This window comes from Paralichthys olivaceus, chromosome 16 (genome assembly GCF_024713975.1).
Source record: "Paralichthys olivaceus isolate ysfri-2021 chromosome 16, ASM2471397v2, whole genome shotgun sequence".
NCBI lineage: Eukaryota > Metazoa > Chordata > Actinopteri > Pleuronectiformes > Paralichthyidae > Paralichthys > Paralichthys olivaceus.
The window spans coordinates 11,165,521-11,185,324 of NC_091108.1; the positions used below are offsets into that span (position 1 = coordinate 11,165,521).

General features: G+C 45.9%; 1 protein-coding gene across 1 annotated transcript in view; it reads left to right on the forward strand.

Moving 5' to 3' along the window:
* ptch2 (patched 2) overlaps nucleotides 1-19,804 on the forward strand; it is a 25,792-nt gene continuing 5,988 nt past the window's right edge. The window contains exons 1-18 of the mRNA XM_069511852.1: nucleotides 1-287; nucleotides 1,747-1,939; nucleotides 10,354-10,543; nucleotides 10,629-10,698; nucleotides 10,798-10,889; nucleotides 13,090-13,198; nucleotides 13,317-13,403; nucleotides 13,528-13,649; nucleotides 14,506-14,653; nucleotides 15,518-15,649; nucleotides 15,735-15,890; nucleotides 16,000-16,092; nucleotides 16,181-16,306; nucleotides 17,128-17,515; nucleotides 17,603-18,127; nucleotides 18,670-18,812; nucleotides 18,963-19,143; nucleotides 19,223-19,503. Coding sequence (XP_069367953.1) covers nucleotides 141-287; nucleotides 1,747-1,939; nucleotides 10,354-10,543; nucleotides 10,629-10,698; nucleotides 10,798-10,889; nucleotides 13,090-13,198; nucleotides 13,317-13,403; nucleotides 13,528-13,649; nucleotides 14,506-14,653; nucleotides 15,518-15,649; nucleotides 15,735-15,890; nucleotides 16,000-16,092; nucleotides 16,181-16,306; nucleotides 17,128-17,515; nucleotides 17,603-18,127; nucleotides 18,670-18,812; nucleotides 18,963-19,143; nucleotides 19,223-19,503 — 3,183 coding nt within the window. The 5' untranslated portion in view covers nucleotides 1-140. The remainder of the gene's footprint in view (nucleotides 288-1,746; nucleotides 1,940-10,353; nucleotides 10,544-10,628; nucleotides 10,699-10,797; nucleotides 10,890-13,089; nucleotides 13,199-13,316; nucleotides 13,404-13,527; nucleotides 13,650-14,505; nucleotides 14,654-15,517; nucleotides 15,650-15,734; nucleotides 15,891-15,999; nucleotides 16,093-16,180; nucleotides 16,307-17,127; nucleotides 17,516-17,602; nucleotides 18,128-18,669; nucleotides 18,813-18,962; nucleotides 19,144-19,222; nucleotides 19,504-19,804) is intronic.

Genomic DNA, 19,804 nt, shown 5'->3' on the forward strand with positions numbered 1-19,804 from the left:
ACTAGAAGCGGTTCTCCCGACTTGTCGCCGGCGCTGCTGGATGCGCTCCTCTTCTATGTTGGATTACCGTCGCCTTTGCTGAACTCGCACCGACTCTCCGCCGCTTCGCTCCGCACCCCGCTCGCCCTCAGACTCGGACCATGGCCTCGGATCACGGGGTCCCGGGGGCCGGCGTCTTTGGAGATTTACCCCCGAGTTATGCGCGCTCTCAGCCACCCGCGAACCCAGACCTTCTCCGGAGACCCAGCTACTGCCACGCTGCTTTCGCACTTAAACAGATCTCTAAGGTGATGATAGAGAAATGCCTGGCTTCATGAGGAAAAACCCTCCAAACGCGCAGCTTCTGGTTTTAGTCGTTATCTAATCGCGGGCGCATGTAGGCTGAAGGAGCAGCTCCTCAAACTGGGGTCTGGGGACCACCAGAGGTCCTGGAGGGGTGAGGACAGCCAGATCAGGAGCAGTCAAGAGTTTATTATTTTGATTTTGAGGGAAAGGGTGAAGAAATTGTTGCTAGAGGTTAATGCAGACTCGAGAAATCCTACAGCACCAGGTTTGAGGTGTTTGACAGTTTGGGAACCTCCTGGAATGAAGTTATATCACCTTAACAAGAATCTCCACACTTAACACTTTGCAGTTCATTATAAAGGACTTTACTTATTGTTACAGACTTTGCAAAGGCAGCAAGTGAGAGAGTTTTTTTTTTGTTCCCACATCCCCACAGTCAGCCGTGTTGTGCGTGTTTTTGGCTTTGTGCAGCAGCCAGGCAGCGCAGAGCAGAGCGCACTGGCCCGGGGTCTGTTTGGAAATGTGGTGGGTCCTGTAAAGGAATTCACTGATTGAGTTTGATCTGACAAAGCATCTTTGGACCGCCCGGATGCTTGGACGTGTTTCAGCACTGCTGAGAGAAACCACAACACCAGAGCAATGTCTCCTGCAGCAGTGACACTTGTAGCACAGGGACTGAGTTAAAGTACAGTTTGTAACTATTCTTTTGAAAGTTATAGGGAAAACCTCTATAACTTAGATTACCACAGGGACACAGATGCAATCTAAAACCCTTATTCCATTAGGCTATTATCTATGTGTTAGTTTAAACCCCTGCAAAAGTGAATGAACAAGGATTTAAGGATTAAACAACTAATGTTTTCTTCCCACTACAGTTTAATTGTAGTAATGTATTTGTGCTACAAACTCTCTAAAGACCAAATTGTTGAAGTTCGTAGTTTAAAGAGACATCTTTTACATAACCAGAAAGTTTCCAACTTGCAGACGGGTACATTATGTGATATCATAGCATGTTCATTTTTGCCTGAGCTGAAGCAATAGGAATACGTTTCCCAAATAGAATCAACACCTGCACAAACTGCCATTTTAATTGTTGAACGTTGTCATGGGAGAAAATATCCTGGGTCCTGACTTAGTTCAGGTGTTGTGATATGAGGTTTTAGATTTAGTCTGAGTGCACATACAGGACAGGAGAGCGTTGGCAGTCAAATCTGTGATTAGCTGGTTGGCACCTTCAGTTGTCACTATTTAAATTTCACCCCAAAAAAATCTTCTCTCTGAAGATGCCATGTTCCACCCAGTGTTTAGGATGTAAATTGTCACTGTAGACCCCACTGTTATAGATACAAGCTATAGAACCCTGCCTTTGTCGACAGCTGTGTGATATGGTACATTATTAATGTCTGGTAACATGATAATAATACTGTCCTTTTATCGCCCTCCCTCCTTCTTTACATCCAGGGTAAGGCGGTAGGTCAGAAAGCTCCTCTGTGGATCCGGGCGAGGTTCCAGGCCCTCCTGTTCTCTCTGGGCTGCCACATCCAGAGGCACTGTGGGAAGGTCCTCTTTATTGGACTCTTAGTATTTGGGGCACTGTCTGTGGGGCTCCGAGTTGCAGCCATCGAGACGGACATCGAGCAGCTATGGGTGGAAGGTAAGTTTTAAGTGATTTCTCATTTCATGCAGGCATGTTTTGCTCCTCCTGTGGCAACAAACGCTTAATGAGCATTGTCAGTTTTGCACTGGGGTCTGGTGTTGTGACTGTTGAAGTGCATCCCTCAACATCATCCTGTGAGATCAGTTTTTGCTCGTTGCTGGATATACTGGATTTGACTCTCAGCTCATAGTAATCTGCAGTTTTTGATGAAAGTGTAATTTATGTACTGCTTATCGTTTGAATGTCAATGGCAGCCGGTGAGAAAATACAGCATGGCAATATTAGTGTCTCGGTGGTCAGTGACTATTGGTGTGTCTGGCTGAAATCCTGAGTGAAGCAGCTACAAGGTCCAGTTGCCTTCATGTAGAAATACTGTGACATGGATGACCGTCAGTCTTCTCATACATGGTTGATTGAAGTCATTTGTTAGTGTATCGCTGGTTGGAAATGACAATAACAAGCGTTACTTTTTGTAAATTTCTCACACACTACAACTCTTATTAACTTCCATGTCAGTAAACATTTGTGTCTTTTGTGTGTTGCCAAAGCTGTTTCCTCATGTCTGTTCATTTCTCAATAAGTCACAGTTAACCTGAGAAACCCAGACACGTCTCTGACACAGCTGCATTCCAGTGTCACACACAGACACACAATATCTTGTGCTTCCTCTGTAAAGATGGCTGTGTTGCGTGTGTGCGTGATTGTGCGCTCTTCTCCTCTGCTTCCATCATTTACCCTCTTTCTCTGTACGGCACGTTGCATTTTAGGTTTAAATTCATCTGTGCATTTTCCAGCGGCAGAAGCAGCTTTATTTGGTTTTTCACACAGGCCAAATTCCTTTTAAACCCCCAGGCTTTCAGTGCCGGGGCTGATCCCCGCAGCAGATGGACTGTGTGAATGGTTAGCCATCTTTGAGGGCCCTGACCCCTCCCCCCGTTCAGCTCCCTGTGTGGTCCCTAACTATTCTTGGATTCCATTCAACAAGAGGCAAGCAAGCAGGCACCACCTCCCTCAACCCCCTCCCTCCCTCCCTCCCTCCCCTACCTCCTCCTCCTCCTCCCCACAAGAAGAAAAAATATAAGTGAATGCAGCTGAAGTTTACCCACCTGTTTTGCACGCTCTGAAAGCGCCACAGCAGTTGGTGAATATAAACAGACACTATAGGGTTTTTAAGCCCACCATGTCACTAGAGGACAGGGGACAGGCGGCTCCCACAGGAGCTGAGTGGAGGTGTGGGAGGAATCACATGCTTCTTGTGTCAGGGGAAACGTTTGGAGGCTGTGTGCTGCAATAAGCTCCTCTATATATCAGGCAAAAATTAAAAGTGCAATCTCTATAACTGATTAGATTGAGGTTTTAAGGGAAGATCCAGCAACATTAAGGAACAAGAGTTTCAAATTGTGCACAGACTCCCCTTTTTCTTTAGCTTTCATTCTGGTTAGTGTAAAAGGTTTCGGGATTACCTCTTGAGCTAATTGGTGTGGCCGTCTCTTAAAGGAGATGTTTAGGTGTTTGCGTGCCAGTTGTTTTGCTGCGGGATTGAGGGAGTTGAACAGGGGGGCCTGAAAAGGAATGCTGTGCCTTTAAGAGGCTGTGGCCATGTTTCTAAAGTTTCTGCCTGCCTTGTTTCCACCAATAGCCCATTGACAAAGCTGCTAGGGCCTCAATGGAGAGTAAAGTGGTTCAGTAACAAGGAGAGGTTAGTTCTCCCTCTGTCTCTCTCTCACACACACAAACAAGGAAACACACACACATATACACACATGCACCGTTGCACATAAGTGAGAACACAAGAGGGAGGAATGATATGCTCGCTAATAAGACAACTGATTTTGGATGAGGAGAATCTGAATGTTTTTCTAAAGTTGTGGAGTTTTATTGGATTATTTTAGCGCATATATCTTAACCTAAAAGAAATGTAAAGTAAACATGTTTCGATAGTATCTGAAAATTAAGTAAAAGAAAACGGCTATTCGTAACTGCTGTATAAACAAAGCTTTTCCTCTTGTGTCCTAATTTGTTCATAATAAACTAGCTGTGAATTGACACCTTAAGTGTTAACACTCTGTCAGCATGGTGAAAGCTGTAGGTGTGTCTGTGTGAGTGTGTGTGTGTTAGGGGCATATGCTTCCAATCATATATTCATACTCGACACTGCCATTGCAGTATTCACACATACACAAACACATACTCTTGTCATCTTTGCCACCTTCGTCGTGTGTACAGCGTGCCTGGCTGTATGTCTGCCTGCATGCCCGTGTGTGTGTCTGCCTGTGCTCTGTGTGTGTGTGTTTTTATATTTCTACCTGTCTGTCTGCCTGCTCTGTGAAGTCAGGCCACCAGGGCTTTTTTAATTGCTTCCTCCCTCCTGCAGGACCAAAACACTGTGAAGCCTAGCACAGCAGTGCAGTCTGTGTCTAGAAAGAGACAGAGAGAGAGAGAGAGAATGGGAGGCAATGTGAGGGAAAGTTTGTGTTTTTTGTGAAATGCCTACCTGCACTCCCAAGCATACTTATCTTTTACAGTACTTATACTTTCCCCGGCCTTTTATTCATTTTCTTTTTTGTTTTTCTTGATGGATACTTGTCTGGAAATTTTCAAAGGTAGACATGCAGCTTGTAAAGTAAAAGGGTTAATCGTGCCTTCAGTGCTCACACCTGCACAGGTGAGAATAAAAGCCACAGTATCAGGGTGTTTAGTCTGTCAGGAGGATTAAGGACCATTTTTTGGCTTAAACTCCTCAATCACTAAGACAGACATCATCCATCAAAACGCCTTAAATGACTCACAGATTTATTTTTTTCAAGATCCTTTAAAATGTATTATTATAGAGGATCATTTAAAAAAGTGAAGCAAATATTTGCAGCTAATAAAGAGAAGGTGATACTACATTTATAATCCACTACACCTACCCTTTCGTGAGTGTCTGAATTATATCACATTTTGTAATTCCTACATTTCCTTTGATTCGATATAAATGACATTTGCTTATCCCACCTTCGAGAGTGTGATCATTGGTGTGAGCTGGACAACGTGTGAACCGGTCCTGCATTGTCCACAAGAGAGAGATCATAAAAAAAGAAGTGCAGGAAGAAGGGAAGGATATGAGGAGGCATTGGAGGGGGGGTTGGAAGCAGCAACAGGGTGGAAGGTTTATGGCTAGCTGACACTTTTTTCTTCTTTGCTTGTGTTTTTTCGCCTGTCTCACTTGAACAAACTCCAAATGTGCAAACGTCTAGTGTGTGTCTCTCTTTAAACATAACTGCCTGTGGGAGGGCGCAGTTTTGCGAGGGAGAAGCCTGAAATCGTGACTAAAATCAGTGAAATTATATAATTCTTTTTGCATTAATTGCCCTAAGTCGCATATTAAATGGTAAAACGTTTTTCTGCAGCGTTTTTCTCCCCCACACACAAAGACCCACTTGAAAAGCTTGTTTGAGAAAGAGAGGAAAGAAATGGCCTCCATGTAAGAGTGGCTGTGTTTACTCTTACGTTAACTAAACTCATCCTTCTTTGCAGAGTTTGGGTGAGGCATGACAGACATGTACACAGACTCAAGCTGTCCAAATATGAGTGCAGCTAGACAGGTCCTATCCAGATAGCAGGCGTACCACATGTCCCATAAAGAGGCTGTGTAAAGAGAGGTTAGGAAAAGGGGGGAGGTATAGATCTACACATGCATGGTCCACATAGCATGGATGCATGGAGACTGCTGTGTTATCTTTGCCAGCTAGCAATGAAACCAAGCCAGATAGTTTGCAGATATGAGCAGATGCGGACACAGATTGATTTGAAGACACTGAAAGAGTCTGGGAGAGAGAAAATACACACACACCCCTTTGAGTTTGCGCAAATGAGCAAATGCACACGTGGGCATTTTTCGATGTTTGGAGCAGCTTTACTCTAAACAACCCTCAGAGCGGCACAGCAGGTAAATGCTATAATTCATCGGAGCGCACACAGCGCCCCAGTTCAGACACAGAAAGGGAGCTCTATGAGGCATTATTGGAGGTGAATAGTGCGCGGCGGTGCCCCAGCTAGATAAATAAACTCCCAGCGCTCAGGGCCCAGGACCTCACTGGTAGAGAGAACAAACAAGACCAGAGTCAACCTGGGTCACTTCTAAATGTTTATTTCACTCCCCCCTCCTCCTCCTCCTCTCCCCCCTTACCTCCATCCTTCAGTCCAAGTCTCCCTCATTCCATCTCCTTTCTCAACACACACACTCTTCAACACACAGACCGAGACCACCCCCCAATAAATAAACACACATTGAGCAGCTATAGATACATGTGCATATGACGGACACATGGTGTTTGCTTCCAAGAGACAGGAAGCTTGCAGTCGTTTTTTACAGTTATAAAATTAAAATATTTCAACACATGTTCACCTGACAGAGATAACCCATGTTTATACCGTTATTTTGGTCTTTTTTATATAAAAAAGGGCTGTCAGAGTCTTTGCAACATTGAATGCAATATCCTGAAAGGCGGAGAAGCAGGGATAATGATAACTCAATCTATATAGCGTGGCACCCTTTCTCTCCACACTGAAGAGCAACCTTTGTCTTTGCTCTAAGTGAAATAAAGCAACACCAGTCACCTTAGAGTTTGCACCATTTGCTTCTGTCTTCACACCATGAAAGTACCAAAAAATAGTAAAGGGAGTAGAGGGGAGAGGGAGAGAAAAACCGAACATTTTCTTGGTCCTTGGGAGGGAAAAAAGAAATGGTTCTGGGGCTCAATAAATTCATTTCTCGTGTGAATGAGACCAGCAACGTGGAAAAATTTTGCCTTTCAGGCGGGGATGAATGTATGTTTCAACCACACATTAAGCAGTATTAGCGGTCAGTGGAGTGTCTAATGTGACTATTTTTCACAGTGGCCAACACTGCCCATGATTAGCATAATTAGCAGAGGCAAGCCTATACATATGGAAATAGAAAGTGCCTAAATGCCAACCCCGTTGGAAATTTATGTGTGGTGGCTAACACCACTGGCACATCTGAATAGAATGTAAGTGAAACTGATTTTTCATGATCTCAGGCCTCGTGTTTGGAACTACTGGTTTTAAACCGATTTATCATTTTTGTTTTCTTGTGTTCACAAGCTTATTCGTCTTTGCAGACTGATTAACAGATACATTGAATGTAGACACACACACACCCACATTCACACATATGCAAACATTGTATTTCTATAGGTAAGATAGCAACGTGCCAGGTTCTCTTTCTTGCCCCCAGCCTCACCCTCCCACAGCCAACTTCGGCATTGTTTTACTGGCTGGGAAAGTTTTGGTCCATTTGCTTTTGTTGCGAAAAAAGACGAAAAAGCCGTTCCCTCTTTATTATATTCTGCTGTTAGTTGGGAAACATCTGAAAGAAATTGAAGGGGTGAATGACAAAAGGGTCTGCATTCAGTCTGAAGCTGCTGTACGGAGGGATTGTATGGAGGGGAACGGCCCATCTGCTGGGGGGTGCCCTGGCTGGGGAATGCCCTGGCTAGGGAATGCCACACAGGGCAGGGCCAGGCTGAGGACCCAAAGTGGGGCACAGTCATGATTCTGGTGGGTCCACGTGTGACAAAAGGAGCAGGAGGTTTTAATGTGATGCTGGGTGCCAGGCTAAGAGAATGAAATTCTCAAGGGCCTCAATTTAAAAACAATGTGAAAAAAAGAATGATGTATGGGCCATGGCAGCGAAGGCGTAGCGTTGTAGTTTGTCTTTTTTTTACGTACATTGTTGCTACTTCATGGTGGTCAGAACTTTTTTTCCTCTTAAATCTATCTTTTATCAAGGGGGGTTCCGTGTGGAAATTGGCTGTACACTTCTTGTGTTGTCATGCTTTGCTAATCAGGAGCAGGTCATTTCCTATGCACGATGTACCAGGTAACAGCATACATGTTACTTATAGCCCTCTTCGTCTTGGGTCTTCCTCCATAGCAGCGTGGGGCCTTTCAGAGGGCCCCTAATCCAGCTAATCTACCACACTGAACTTTGAAGGTGGCTTGGTCTGACCTAGCATGGCCTGGAACTGGGACCAGGCCTGTAAGCCACAAAGACAGAATAGAAGAGAATAGAAACATTCTGCTTTAAAGGTGGCCTCGGCTTCGTCCTGGAAGCCAGATGTGAGAAGCCACACATATTTCACTGAGTTAGGGGATTCTGGGTGTTTGGTATTCGGGTATGGGTCAGGTGGTGACTGTGGTCAAGTTTCTGAAAACCGTTTAACAATAGAACTGTAGATGTGATCATTTACTTGTTTATTTACTTATTGACTAATATTTCATGTTTCATAATTGCTTGTGAAATAGAATTACCAGTTGCTGGGGTGTTAAAACTCCACACTCAAAGGCACTTTCTTCACAGGGTGGGAACATTTCCGGGAACTGTCTCTTTAAGGCAATGCTGCAGAGCCCGGGCTGAGTGAGTATAGGGAGAGGGTAGGAGTGGGGGAGGTTGAAGAAGAGTGACAAAGAGAAATAAAGTGAGAAAGAAGTAGGAAAGGAGAGATAGAAAGACAAAAAAAGCAGATGAGAAAAGAAAAGGATAAGGTCCCCATCTGGAGCCAGAGCTAAGCTGACTGAGAGCTGAAGTGAGCAGAGTAGCTGCGGAGCTCAGAGTTGGGTGGTTGGGGCCAGACTGGGGGTTGAGGAGAGAAGGCGAGAAAGAGCGAGGGAGAAGAGAGAGGACAGGCTGCCTGGGTGGTCCAGATGGGAGGAACGAGACACAAATAGCTATAATTTACTTCAGGAGGCCTGTAATTACAGAGCCAGAGTCTCTCCGAGCCACCCAGTTCCTGTTGGGATCAAAACCCCACACTGCAGAGGTTAACATACGAAATGTCAAAAAAGGTTTAACAGATGTCAACGAGGTACACGGACGGAAAGAGTTCCATTTTGAAGTAGCCCTTTTTTGATTAGGAGTCTGTGTGGCGAGGAAACTGTAGCAGGAAATTATACGTCCATTCGCTGTTGCCTCATCACTTTGTACATGTCCCAGACAGTGTTAAATACTCATTTTGAAAAACTTCAGTTTCTCAACCACAAAAAAAGTTTTCAGGAAATTGCTTATCCTATATATTTTTGTTGTGACTCCCCTGAAAACAAAGCTTTATTACTACCTCTTGACTTAGGACCAGATGTGTATACCCAACAAGAACATGTCCCATTTTGAGGTGTTTTCTTTTGGGATGCACTGAGCCAGACAAAAAAGACGCCTATGACTGCAAATAAATGAGGTGACCTGATATTCTTCGGCTCCTGAGTAGGTAATTAAAGCCTTGAAAGTGAAGCCTAGAAGTATTGGGAGTGTGTCTCCGAGGCCCAGAGTTTCTAACCTGATCTCACACTTTTCACAGTGTGGGCTGAATAGTTTGTTTTTTCTTTTCTCCTCATCAATTATAGGAGCCTGCTGCAGGATGGGGGAGGTACAGAGAGCATGACGGAGAGAGGGAAATAAAGAGGGAGACAGAGAGAGAGAGGCAGAGGCAAGGGGCTATAGATGCTGTTAAGAGGAATAGAGAAATAGATGCTAAAAGGGGGTAAAGCCAGGATCGAGTGCAGCGCAGTGAAAGTGAGTAAAAGAGTGACAAGAGTTACAATTAAGAAGGAGGTAGCCCCTGTTTCCAATCTCCCCCACTTCCCCTATTTTCCTCCTTCTCTCTAGGGTTGTCATGTAGTGGGACAACGAGAGGGGCAGACGGGCCCTCTGTGATCCAGCGCGGCATGTTTCATGTCCACTTGGCACAGGCACAGATCCCCCGGCTGGCAAACTCTTTTCAGGGCAACCTCCTGTAATTAGGGGGCTGGAGTCTACCACACTGCACAATATAGTGCCCTCTCCCTCTCTCTCTCTCTCTGTTTTTTGTGTTATCTACTCACTTTCCTGTTCATCACCACTTCTGACATTCTTATATCTCCTCATGTCATTCACAACTTTTCCTCTCCTCTCCTCCCTTCCTCAAAGATGGACACCCAATATAAAAAAAGGAAGAGGCGTTCATCCTTTACTCATCCTTGAACATTTTTCACATCTTCATAAATGTCCGTATCTGGTGCCCTGGGTGCAGTGGTGGTGGGGGTTTTCGGGGGCATCGGCAGGCTGGTTTTCCTAACAGGGCACATCTGTTTTACAGAATGAGCCAATGAGAAGCTGTATTACTCATTTCTCTTGGCCAGATGCTGGCTTGTGTGAAGTGCCTACAAAACCAACACTGGCAAGGGCCAAGGGCGTTGGTCGATATATGTGTGTTCTTGTTTTAAGTGTGTGCACGCAAGACACTTTGTTACATGAACCCAATGCAGGTTTTTGTCCGTCTCTGCATGTGCATTTGAAGATATATGTGCTCATGTGTACAGTATTAATTTAGCTATCTTTGGTGTTAATGAATTCTTCGTTTTTCGTCTTCTAGCTGGCAGTCGGGTGAGTACAGAGCTTCGCTACACTAAGGAGAAGCAGGGAGAGGAGTCAGTGTTTACCTCACAGATGCTCATCCAGACCCCCAAAGAAGAGGGCACCAGTATTCTTACCCAGGAGGCCTTGCTGGTCCACATGGAGGCTGCTCTGTCTGCTAGCAAGGTCCAGGTGTCACTGTTTGGAAAGTAAGCAGACCTTGGATATGTCACAGAAAAAAATATTTTCTTGTGTTAACAATCTGTAATTAAAAATGTATTTCCTTTCTTCCAGATCATGGGATCTTAACAAAATATGCTATAAATCAGGAGTTCCTATTATTGAAAATGTCATGATTGAAAGGGTGAGTTGACAAAGTTACAAATAATTCGTTTTTTTATACATTTCTTTTTTCAGAGTTTTGATGTTTGATCGTGTTTTTCTTCCTATATCCTGATTCCAGATGATTGACAAGCTATTTCCCTGTATGATAATCACCCCATTGGACTGTTTTTGGGAAGGGGCCAAACTACAGGGAGGCTCCGCCTATTTACCGTAAGTCTTGGAATATTTCACACACTTTTTTTCCTTCTTTTTGCATATTAAAGATTTCGTCGGGACTCTTGGCTCTCCCTTTTCTGTCATTGCTTCCATCTGACCTGCGTTGCCGAGTGAAGCTGGTCCATAACTTTTAACACATGCTAGATGGAGACATACAGTTGGGCTTTCAGTAGTCTGTCAGTGGGTGTTGTGACTGACAGTGGCGGTCAGTAATAGAGGGACTGGATGGAGAGGGGGGGATGTCCTGACAGAGAAATTCAAAGAGGGGGAGATTGAGGGAGAGATGAAGCGAGGGGGAGATGGAGTGAGAGAGAGGGGAGATGACTGCAGCAGCAACTGGATGGTGGGTCGGTAGAACGGAGGGCGGAGAGGCGGTGGTGGTGGTGGTGGTAGCAGGGGAGCCCTTTGGGTCAGACAATGGTAAGCATTCTTTCGGTTTACGAGTGAGTGTCCGTCAGTGCAGGGGCCCCGTAAGAGGGAGGGGGGGCAGGCTTTGTCAGCTCATGGCTAACACTCGGCATTCTCATGGTAATGCCCCAGGCTCCCAGCTCCCAAGTTGTCCAACAAATAAAATGGGCAGCATTCAAGTCTCAAGTCCCCCGAGAAAGACAGAGAGAGGCTACAAGATAGTTAACAGCAGAGACGGGGCGTATTTGGGCATTTGTGGATTCAAGTTTTTTTTTTCTCTCCTTTTTTTGGTTTACGAAGTTCTCCTGAGAAATAGAGTCCCTTAAAGAGTTTTTTTTTTTTTAAAGCTGTGATATTTCAATTGAGTCCTCGGTTTATAGAAGATAGTTTAGATCATAGCAGATGTTTCTCTCCAAACAGAATATTTGTTTAGATTTCTGTCCGGAGTTGACAGCAGTGTGTTGCATGACAAGCCAGCCAGTTCAGAAACAAACAAGTTTCCCATTCTTTGCATCTCCCAGTTGGCCTTTGTGAGAGCATGGCGACCGAGAAGGGAGAAGGGTTTCTTTGATGATTCCCATGTCCTCCAAGTATTCCTGTAAATCACACTAAAGTGCTCCACATCTGTTGTTATTCCTTATTTGTTTGTTACTCTTTTTTTTTCACGTGGAGCTGAGGCAAACTTGTGGTCACTGAGGCCGGTGGCTTCCGCTTCCCGTTCAGCTCTGGTTTTAAAGACAAAAAGGAAAAAATAAAAAGGAGTGAGGATGGAGACAGGGAGATGGGAAAGAGTGCGAACAAAGAGCAGCAATCGATGAAAAAACAAAAGGGCCCAGGCCCGGTTCACTCAAGCAAAGGGTAGCTGATAAAGGAGTGTGTCTTTGCGAGCTGCAGCAGAAGGGACGCTGGTATGTGGGAATAGGAGAGGAGCTCTCTTCATGAACCATTAAGCCCAGAGTGGACATGTTTTTGACTCTCTTCTTCTTCAATCACTGCAGAAAAACAAACGCAGACTCAGGAAACCTCACTTTTTTCAAAGCTCTGTCTTTTAAAGAATATATTTATAACTGTGTTTTATGAACCTGTTGCTTGATTTGATACCTACTGCCCTGCTGTACCTCATGAGGTACAGGAGCATCTGTGTTGAAGTGTGCTCAGGCACATGTGTGAATAATCCAATGTGAGCTGAAGAGTGAAGCATTTTTGCTGGACGTTAAGACAAGAAACACATCATGTCCACCTTCATTTTCAGATTTGGGGTAATGTCTATAACTAGAATAGCAAATAGACTTTAAATGAAAAGACGGTCGTATGGAGGAAATTGATGGATGTATCCTATGAAGAGGGAGAGCAGGTGTAAAAGGTCCTTTGTCAGTGAACACCATTTCATTCCTCTTGCATCCCTCACCTATTTCCCAGCTCAGCCTCTCCCCTTCCCTCCTTCCTTATCAAGATGTTTGCGAGGCAGAGGTAATCGTTATGACTCGGTGCAGGACATAGAGGAATGGAAGCGAGCAGGCAGCCACCCTGCCTTTTCCCTGGGCATTGTGGCGGCGTGAAACAGGATAATAAACGCTATTTTATCCTGTATCTGCAGCTAGCCTCTTGCACGGCCCAAGCAGAAAGAAGTAAAATCAACTGAATTCCCCCCCCCCCCACCATGCGCAGATTAAACTTTATCAGGGATGCAAAGCCATTTGGCTTCGCAGGCTACGAGCGGTGGAAGTTCTTTTATAGTTTCATGATCTTCAGGTTATCAATTCCTAAGTGTGTCTCTGCTCTCCAGGGGTATGCCGGACATCCAGTGGATGAATCTTGATCCAGTCAAGCTGATGGAGGAGCTGAGTCAATTCACTTCACTGGAAGGATTTAAGGAGATGTTGGACAAAGCCCAGGTGGATCACAATGACAGATTTTCTGAATGAAAGATTCATGAGCAATTACTGCTAACTCATCTACGTGCATACCTCTTTCCACAAACTAAGACTTTTGTAATATTCTTTAATTCTGCAGGTGGGCCATGCCTACATGAACAGGTCTTGTCTGGACCCCTCAGACCCCGACTGCCCTCTTAGTGCCCCCAACAAAGACAAAGGAGAGGTAAGCCCACACAAACAACACAACTTCAGTCATTATAGATAAAAAGTAGCTGTGGTCCAACAGAAACACATAACATATCTCTTGTTTTTTTTTCTGTCTGTCCCCCTGCCCTCCTTCTATTCAGAGTCCTGACATTGCCAGGCGTCTCCAGGGTGGTTGCCACGGTTTCAGCCGGAAGTTCATGCACTGGCAGGAGGAGCTGATCCTCGGAGGGCTGGTCAAAAGCAGCCAGGACACTTTGCTGAGGTGTGTGTTTATTAAGGCATGTAAAGATCAGGGTGTGATGGTTCAGGTGGTTTTACACAGCAGCTATAAATGTGCTCGTCATTGGAAGATGTAATAGTAAGAGAGTGGGGGGTGTATGTATGTTGGTGTGATCAATACCAGCTGAGCAGGCAGCCAGTCCGCCCATCAGCTTGTGAGCTGCTGCAACTGGAATCTGTGTAACCCCTAATAACCCAACAGACACATGCTAGGAATGCCTCATACTCAGAGGGATCGGTTTCCTGCATTACCCCGGTCCAGGATAGGCCAATTAAAGATGATTGACAGCCACATAAAGCCCCCCCACCCTGCTACACATTTGTTGTGTAAGTGACCAAAGAAGAAGAGGAATTAGAAGTAGAAAAAGTCTCTCGTTAAGAGACCAATACAAATGGAGTGGCAATATTGGGTCAGAGCCCAGATCACGACCCAAACGGGCCCAACAAGTCTTTGGAGCCACATTTGCTCATGGATGTGATTTATGATCATTTCTTTCATGTTTTTTTTTTCCACTCGCCTTGCCAGTGCCAAGAAAACCTGAGGACATCTGGGCTCGCAGCCTGGAGATCGGTAGACAGACAGTCTAGATAACACCTGCTTTTGGCTGTTTACATTGGCAGACAGGCAGGCAGACAAATCCTAGAAGAAACGGCACCTGCCTTTTGCCATCCTCACAGGGGTGCACTCCAGCTAGAGCGAGGTTTAGGGAGACTATGAGCATTCAGTCAAACAGGATGGTTTAAATACGCTTATTGCGAGATGGATGATGCAATAGATGTTTCACAATTCTGATGTCTCTTGATGTGCCCTGATTTCAAGTTTTTTGGGTGTTTTGCAGTGCGGAGGCCCTCCAGACCATGTTCCTGTTGATGAGTCCGAAGCAGCTGTACGAGCACTTTAAAGATGATTACGAGATCCACGACATCAACTGGAACGAAGAGAAGGCCACCGCCATCCTCGAGTCCTGGCAGAGGAAGTTTGTGGAGGTGCGGACACACGCAGGCACATTTTATTTACATTCAAATGCACACAAAGTAATAGGAAGAGGATGAGAAAATGAGGAGGTATTTCCTTGTCCCAATGCAGGCTTGTTTTGCTTTGGCGCGCACACACACACACACACACACATTCATTCTTTCTGCAGTGTCTGAATTACATCAGTCTTCAGCTCCCTTGTAAAGCAAATCACAGGGTAGTAGGTATGTGCATACGTGTGTGTGTGCGGGGGGTAGGTCAATCATCCCTCTCTGTCAGAGCCCTAGTTATAGGAACAAGCTGTTGCTGTGATAGCTGACACCCACCATGGTGAGGGTAAGGAGGGGCGCGGGGGGGAGGTAGGTGAGGGACATGGAATGGAGGAAGTGGAAACAAACCAAAACTTAAACTGAAAGAGACGCCGTCCCTTTTTCCGCCATGTTAAAAAAAGAGAGTGAGTGGGCAGCGATGAAACTCAAATTGCGGTAAATTGCTGCAGGAGAGCAGTTGGTCCTCTCGCGGCACCGAGTGAGTGGAGAATGCCGCAGCCTGCCGAGCCATGCTATCCATCTCTTTCACCTTTGAACTCTCAACCTCTGGCATCTGTGCTCATTACTCCTCAGTTGTCACACACTCACACACATGCTAGCCCACGAAAAAACACACACACACACCTTCATACTCATTTTCACACACATGCACATTTCAAAGGGGGGCCTTTTTTCTGTTTGGGGTTATTGGAGAGGCTTGGTGGTGGGTTGTGGACGATGTTGTGTATCTTCATGTGAACGCAGCTAATTCTCACCAGCAAGTAATGTGGTTCAAAATACAGATTCCAGTGCATTTTTAATGCAAGAAATTTGTATCCCCCCCAGGTCGTCCATCAGAGCATCCCACCTAACTCCAGCCAGTCCATCCACGCTTTCTCCACCACCACCCTCAACGACATCATGAAATCCTTCTCTGATGTCAGCGTCATCAGGGTGGCTGGAGGATACCTGCTCATGGTGAGCATATTATCCGATTTAAATTGAGTTAAATTAAAGATATTTACAATTACACTCTAACCTAATGTGGATGTCTTCTCTCCAGCTTGCCTACGCCTGCGTGACCATGCTAAGGTGGGACTGTGCTAAGTCCCAGGGGGCCGTGGGGCTGGCCGGGGTACTGCTGGTGGCCCTGTCAGTGGCCGCGGGGCTGGGTCTCTGCTCTCTGCTTGGCCTTTCCTTCAATGCAGCCACCACACAGGTACACCAGAACACATCTTCACTTTGTTCTCTCACATTTTTGTCCTTCTTCGCGATTTCAGATTTTGATGCCACACACTACATTCTCACCCTTTTGTTTTTCTTCCTAGGTGCTTCCCTTCCTGGCACTAGGCATCGGTGTAGATGACATGTTTCTGTTGGCTCACTCCTTTACAGAAAGTGGAACTAACATCCCATTCAAGGTAACCCAAAGAGTCTCCTCTCCTCTCCTGTCCTCTCCCTCCTCTCCTGTCCTCTCCTCCCCTCTCACCTTTTTTTTTTTCTTTTCAGGAGCGGACAGGCGACTGTTTACGTCGCACCGGCACCAGCGTGGCTCTGACTTCCATCAACAACATGATTGCGTTCTTCATGGCTGCCCTTGTACCCATCCCTGCTTTGCGAGCTTTCTCCTTGCAGGTATGTTTGGCACACACACCTGCACAGATATAAACAAATTTACACAATCACACATCGAGAGGCCGGGGGCTCCTTTGAAAATGAAAGATAATTTAAGAGAGGTGACATTTATTCAAAGTAAGGAAAGACTTTGTTCCCCAATTTTATTGCTGCTGCAACTACGGGGCCAACTTTTTTGGGTGTGACTCTGTGTGTGTCTGTGTGTGTATATTTGTGTAATGTGGAATAATCAGAGCAAAAAGAGTGATGAAGAGACAGAGGCAGAACAAGAGTGAGAGGGAGAGGGAGGACTGGATCAGTATATCACTGGCCCCTTCAAGGCAGTTTGCTCTGATCTGTGACTAGCTGTGGGTGGTCTGAAAGTACACAAGCACACACAAATACGCACACGTAGACATACACACTGGAAACCACAACCAGTTACGATGTCAGCTTAAGGGGCTGGAGTGAATGGGGAGGTGTTGGTGAAGGGCGATGGTTTTGCTCAGACTTGCAAAATATATATATATATATACATATATACATATATATATATATATATGTATATATAACCCTCCCTCCTCTTCCTGCTTCTTTCGTTCATTCTTTCTCGTAGTTCTTTCTTTCTGGCACTCTATTCTTTTGTTCTCTCTCTCCCTCTCCCTCTCCCCTCCTGGCTTGTTTAGTATTCCTGTCTGGTGATTTAGAGTCTTTTCTTTACTTTCTGGGCTTAAAAAAACAGCAGCCCTGACTCTCCCCAGCTGAATTAAGGTGCCAGTAATTTCACATACTGTTCTCCATTTATTCTCACTTTGTTTTTCTCTCTGTATTTCTCTCCCTAGGCGGCCATCGTGGTTGTGTTTAACTTCGCCATGGTGCTGCTCATCTTCCCCGCCATCCTGAGCTTGGACCTCCACCGACGCGAGGACAAGCGTTTGGACGTCCTCTGCTGCCTGTACAGCCCCTGCTCCAACCGCGTCATCCACCTCTCCCCGCACGAGCTGTCGGATGCCGGAGAGCAGCCGCACACGCCCACGACGGCAACGACGCACACGCACCAGTACGCTGCGGGGTCCACGATCACGACCAGCACCCAGATCACAACCACAGTGCAGGCGTTCACTCAGTGTGACGCAGCAGGACAGCACATAGTTACAATCCTACCGCCTACCTCACAGATCTCCACCAGCCCACCTTCCATCATCCTCTGCCCCACCTCCCAGGCTTCAGGTAAATAAAGTTACATGAAGCTTATTTTTTGAAAAATAAATTTTTTGCCAAAACACTAATAACACTGTTTGCTTTTCCTTCTTCTAGCTATAACACCTTCCCCCACCACCACCTCAGTGCCTGACCCCTACGGCTCTCAGCTCTTCAACCCTACCTCCAGCTCCACCCGGGACCTCCTCGCCCAGGTGAAAGACTCCAAATCGGGAAAAAAGTGCGTCCCACTCCCTTTCCTACACTGGAACCTGTCCAGCTTTGCCAAGGAGAAATACGCCCCTCTGCTTCTCAATCCGAAAAGCAAAGCAATTGTGGTGGTCCTCTTCCTGGGCCTCCTGGGCCTCAGTTTGTACGGGACAACCATGGTGCACGACGGGCTCTACCTGACCGACATTGTGCCACGCGACACCAAGGAGTATGATTTCATTGATGCCCAGTTTAAGTACTTCTCCTTCTACAACATGTACCTGGTCACCATGGATGGATTTGACTATGCTCGGTCGCAGCGGTTGCTGATCCAGCTGCACAATGCTTTTAACTCTGTTAGATACGTGGTCAGAGACAGCGACAGCAAACTGCCCCGCATGTGGCTGCACTACTTCCAGGACTGGCTCAGAGGTAAGAATTCAAGCTGAGTAATGTTATTTTTTTGAATGACTCATGTTATAACTCTCTCTCCTGAGGGTTTTTGAAAATGATATCAGAATCTGGTTGAGGTTTTTTCAGGTGTGCTTTTTTAATAAGGACAGGAGTGATTGAGTGTGTGTGTGTGTTTCTGTGTGTGTGTGTGCAGAGGGTGAGTGAAAGTTCAGAGTTCAGTCAGGCTGTGTACCCCCGTACACCTGGGCTCAGGGGTGGTGCAGTAGACGGGTTAGGGTCGTAGGTTATCTTTGCATATGTGTGTGTGTGTGTGTGTGTGTGTGTGTGTGTGTGTGTGTGTGTCCTCAGGCTCAGACTTGTCAGAGGCCCAGTGAGGAGGAAGTAATAGCTAACAGGTTGATCAGAGCAAGCTGAGGAAAAAGAGATGGAAAAGAAACTTGATATTCTATATTGTCAACATCACTTCCCTCACAGACGCTCTCATAGTTTTATGATAATAGAAATCATAATATTTTTAAATGACACCTATAATTAATCCTTTTGTTCTACCTCACACATAGGTCTACAGACGTCTTTTGATGATGATTGGCAGGCAGGCAGGATTACTGCTGACAGCTATCGCAATGGCACGGAGGACGGAGCTCTGGCGTACAAACTCCTCATCCAGACTGGCTCCAAGAAGGAGCCTTTTAACTACAGCCAGGTATGTCCTAGAGCTTCAAAGACAAAAAAAACCTTAAAACTAGATTCACATGTCCTTTCCAGGACACAAAGTGTGTGGCATTGTACATAATTATATTATCAGCTGTTTTTAACCATTCAGTTTGACAAATACTCGATCATTTCTCTCTAGCTGGTTTCTCGTCGGCTGGTAGACGCTGAGGGTCTGATCCCCCCAGAGGTGTTTTACATTTACCTGACCGTTTGGGTCAGTAACGATCCTCTCGGCTACGCTGCCTCCCAGGCCAACTTCTACCCCCATCCCAGAGAGTGGATTCACGACAAGTATGACACTACAGGGGAGAATCTGCGCAGTAAGTGTCTTATCTTTATAAAAGATGCCTGAATCACTTGTAGTATGAACATGATCTCAAATGTCCTTCTCTCCTTCAGTTCCAGCTGCAGAGCCCCTTGAGTTTGCCCAGTTCCCCTTCTACCTTAACGGCCTTCGACAGGCCAGTGACTTTGTGGAGGCCATAGAGAGCGTGCGGGCCATCTGTGACGAGTTCAGCCGCAAGGGAGTGTTCAACTACCCTAACGGATACCCCTTCTTGTTCTGGGAGCAGTACATTGGCCTCAGACACTGGTTCCTGCTGGCGATCAGTGTGGTTCTAGCCTGCACCTTCCTGGTCTGTGCGATCCTCCTGCTCAACCCCTGGACTGCCGGCATCATTGTAAGCCAACAATCTATTCATCACGTCCTACTCTTCCTCATCCTTCCCACTATTTTCCATTCTGGCCTATTTCTGTCTCACCTTGTCCCTCTCATCCTACGTCAACAACATCATTACCCCCTTCCTCCCGCTCCTCTTCCTCTCACTTTCTTCTCACCCTTCTCAGCACAGCTCAATAATGCTGTCTAGGGGGCCCCTTTTTCTCTGTGGAGGGCCACTACGCACGCACACACACACAGGGACCTTTGTCATTCTAATGTAAGTTGGGCCGGCCTTAGAAAAGGAAATGCAAAGGAGCAAG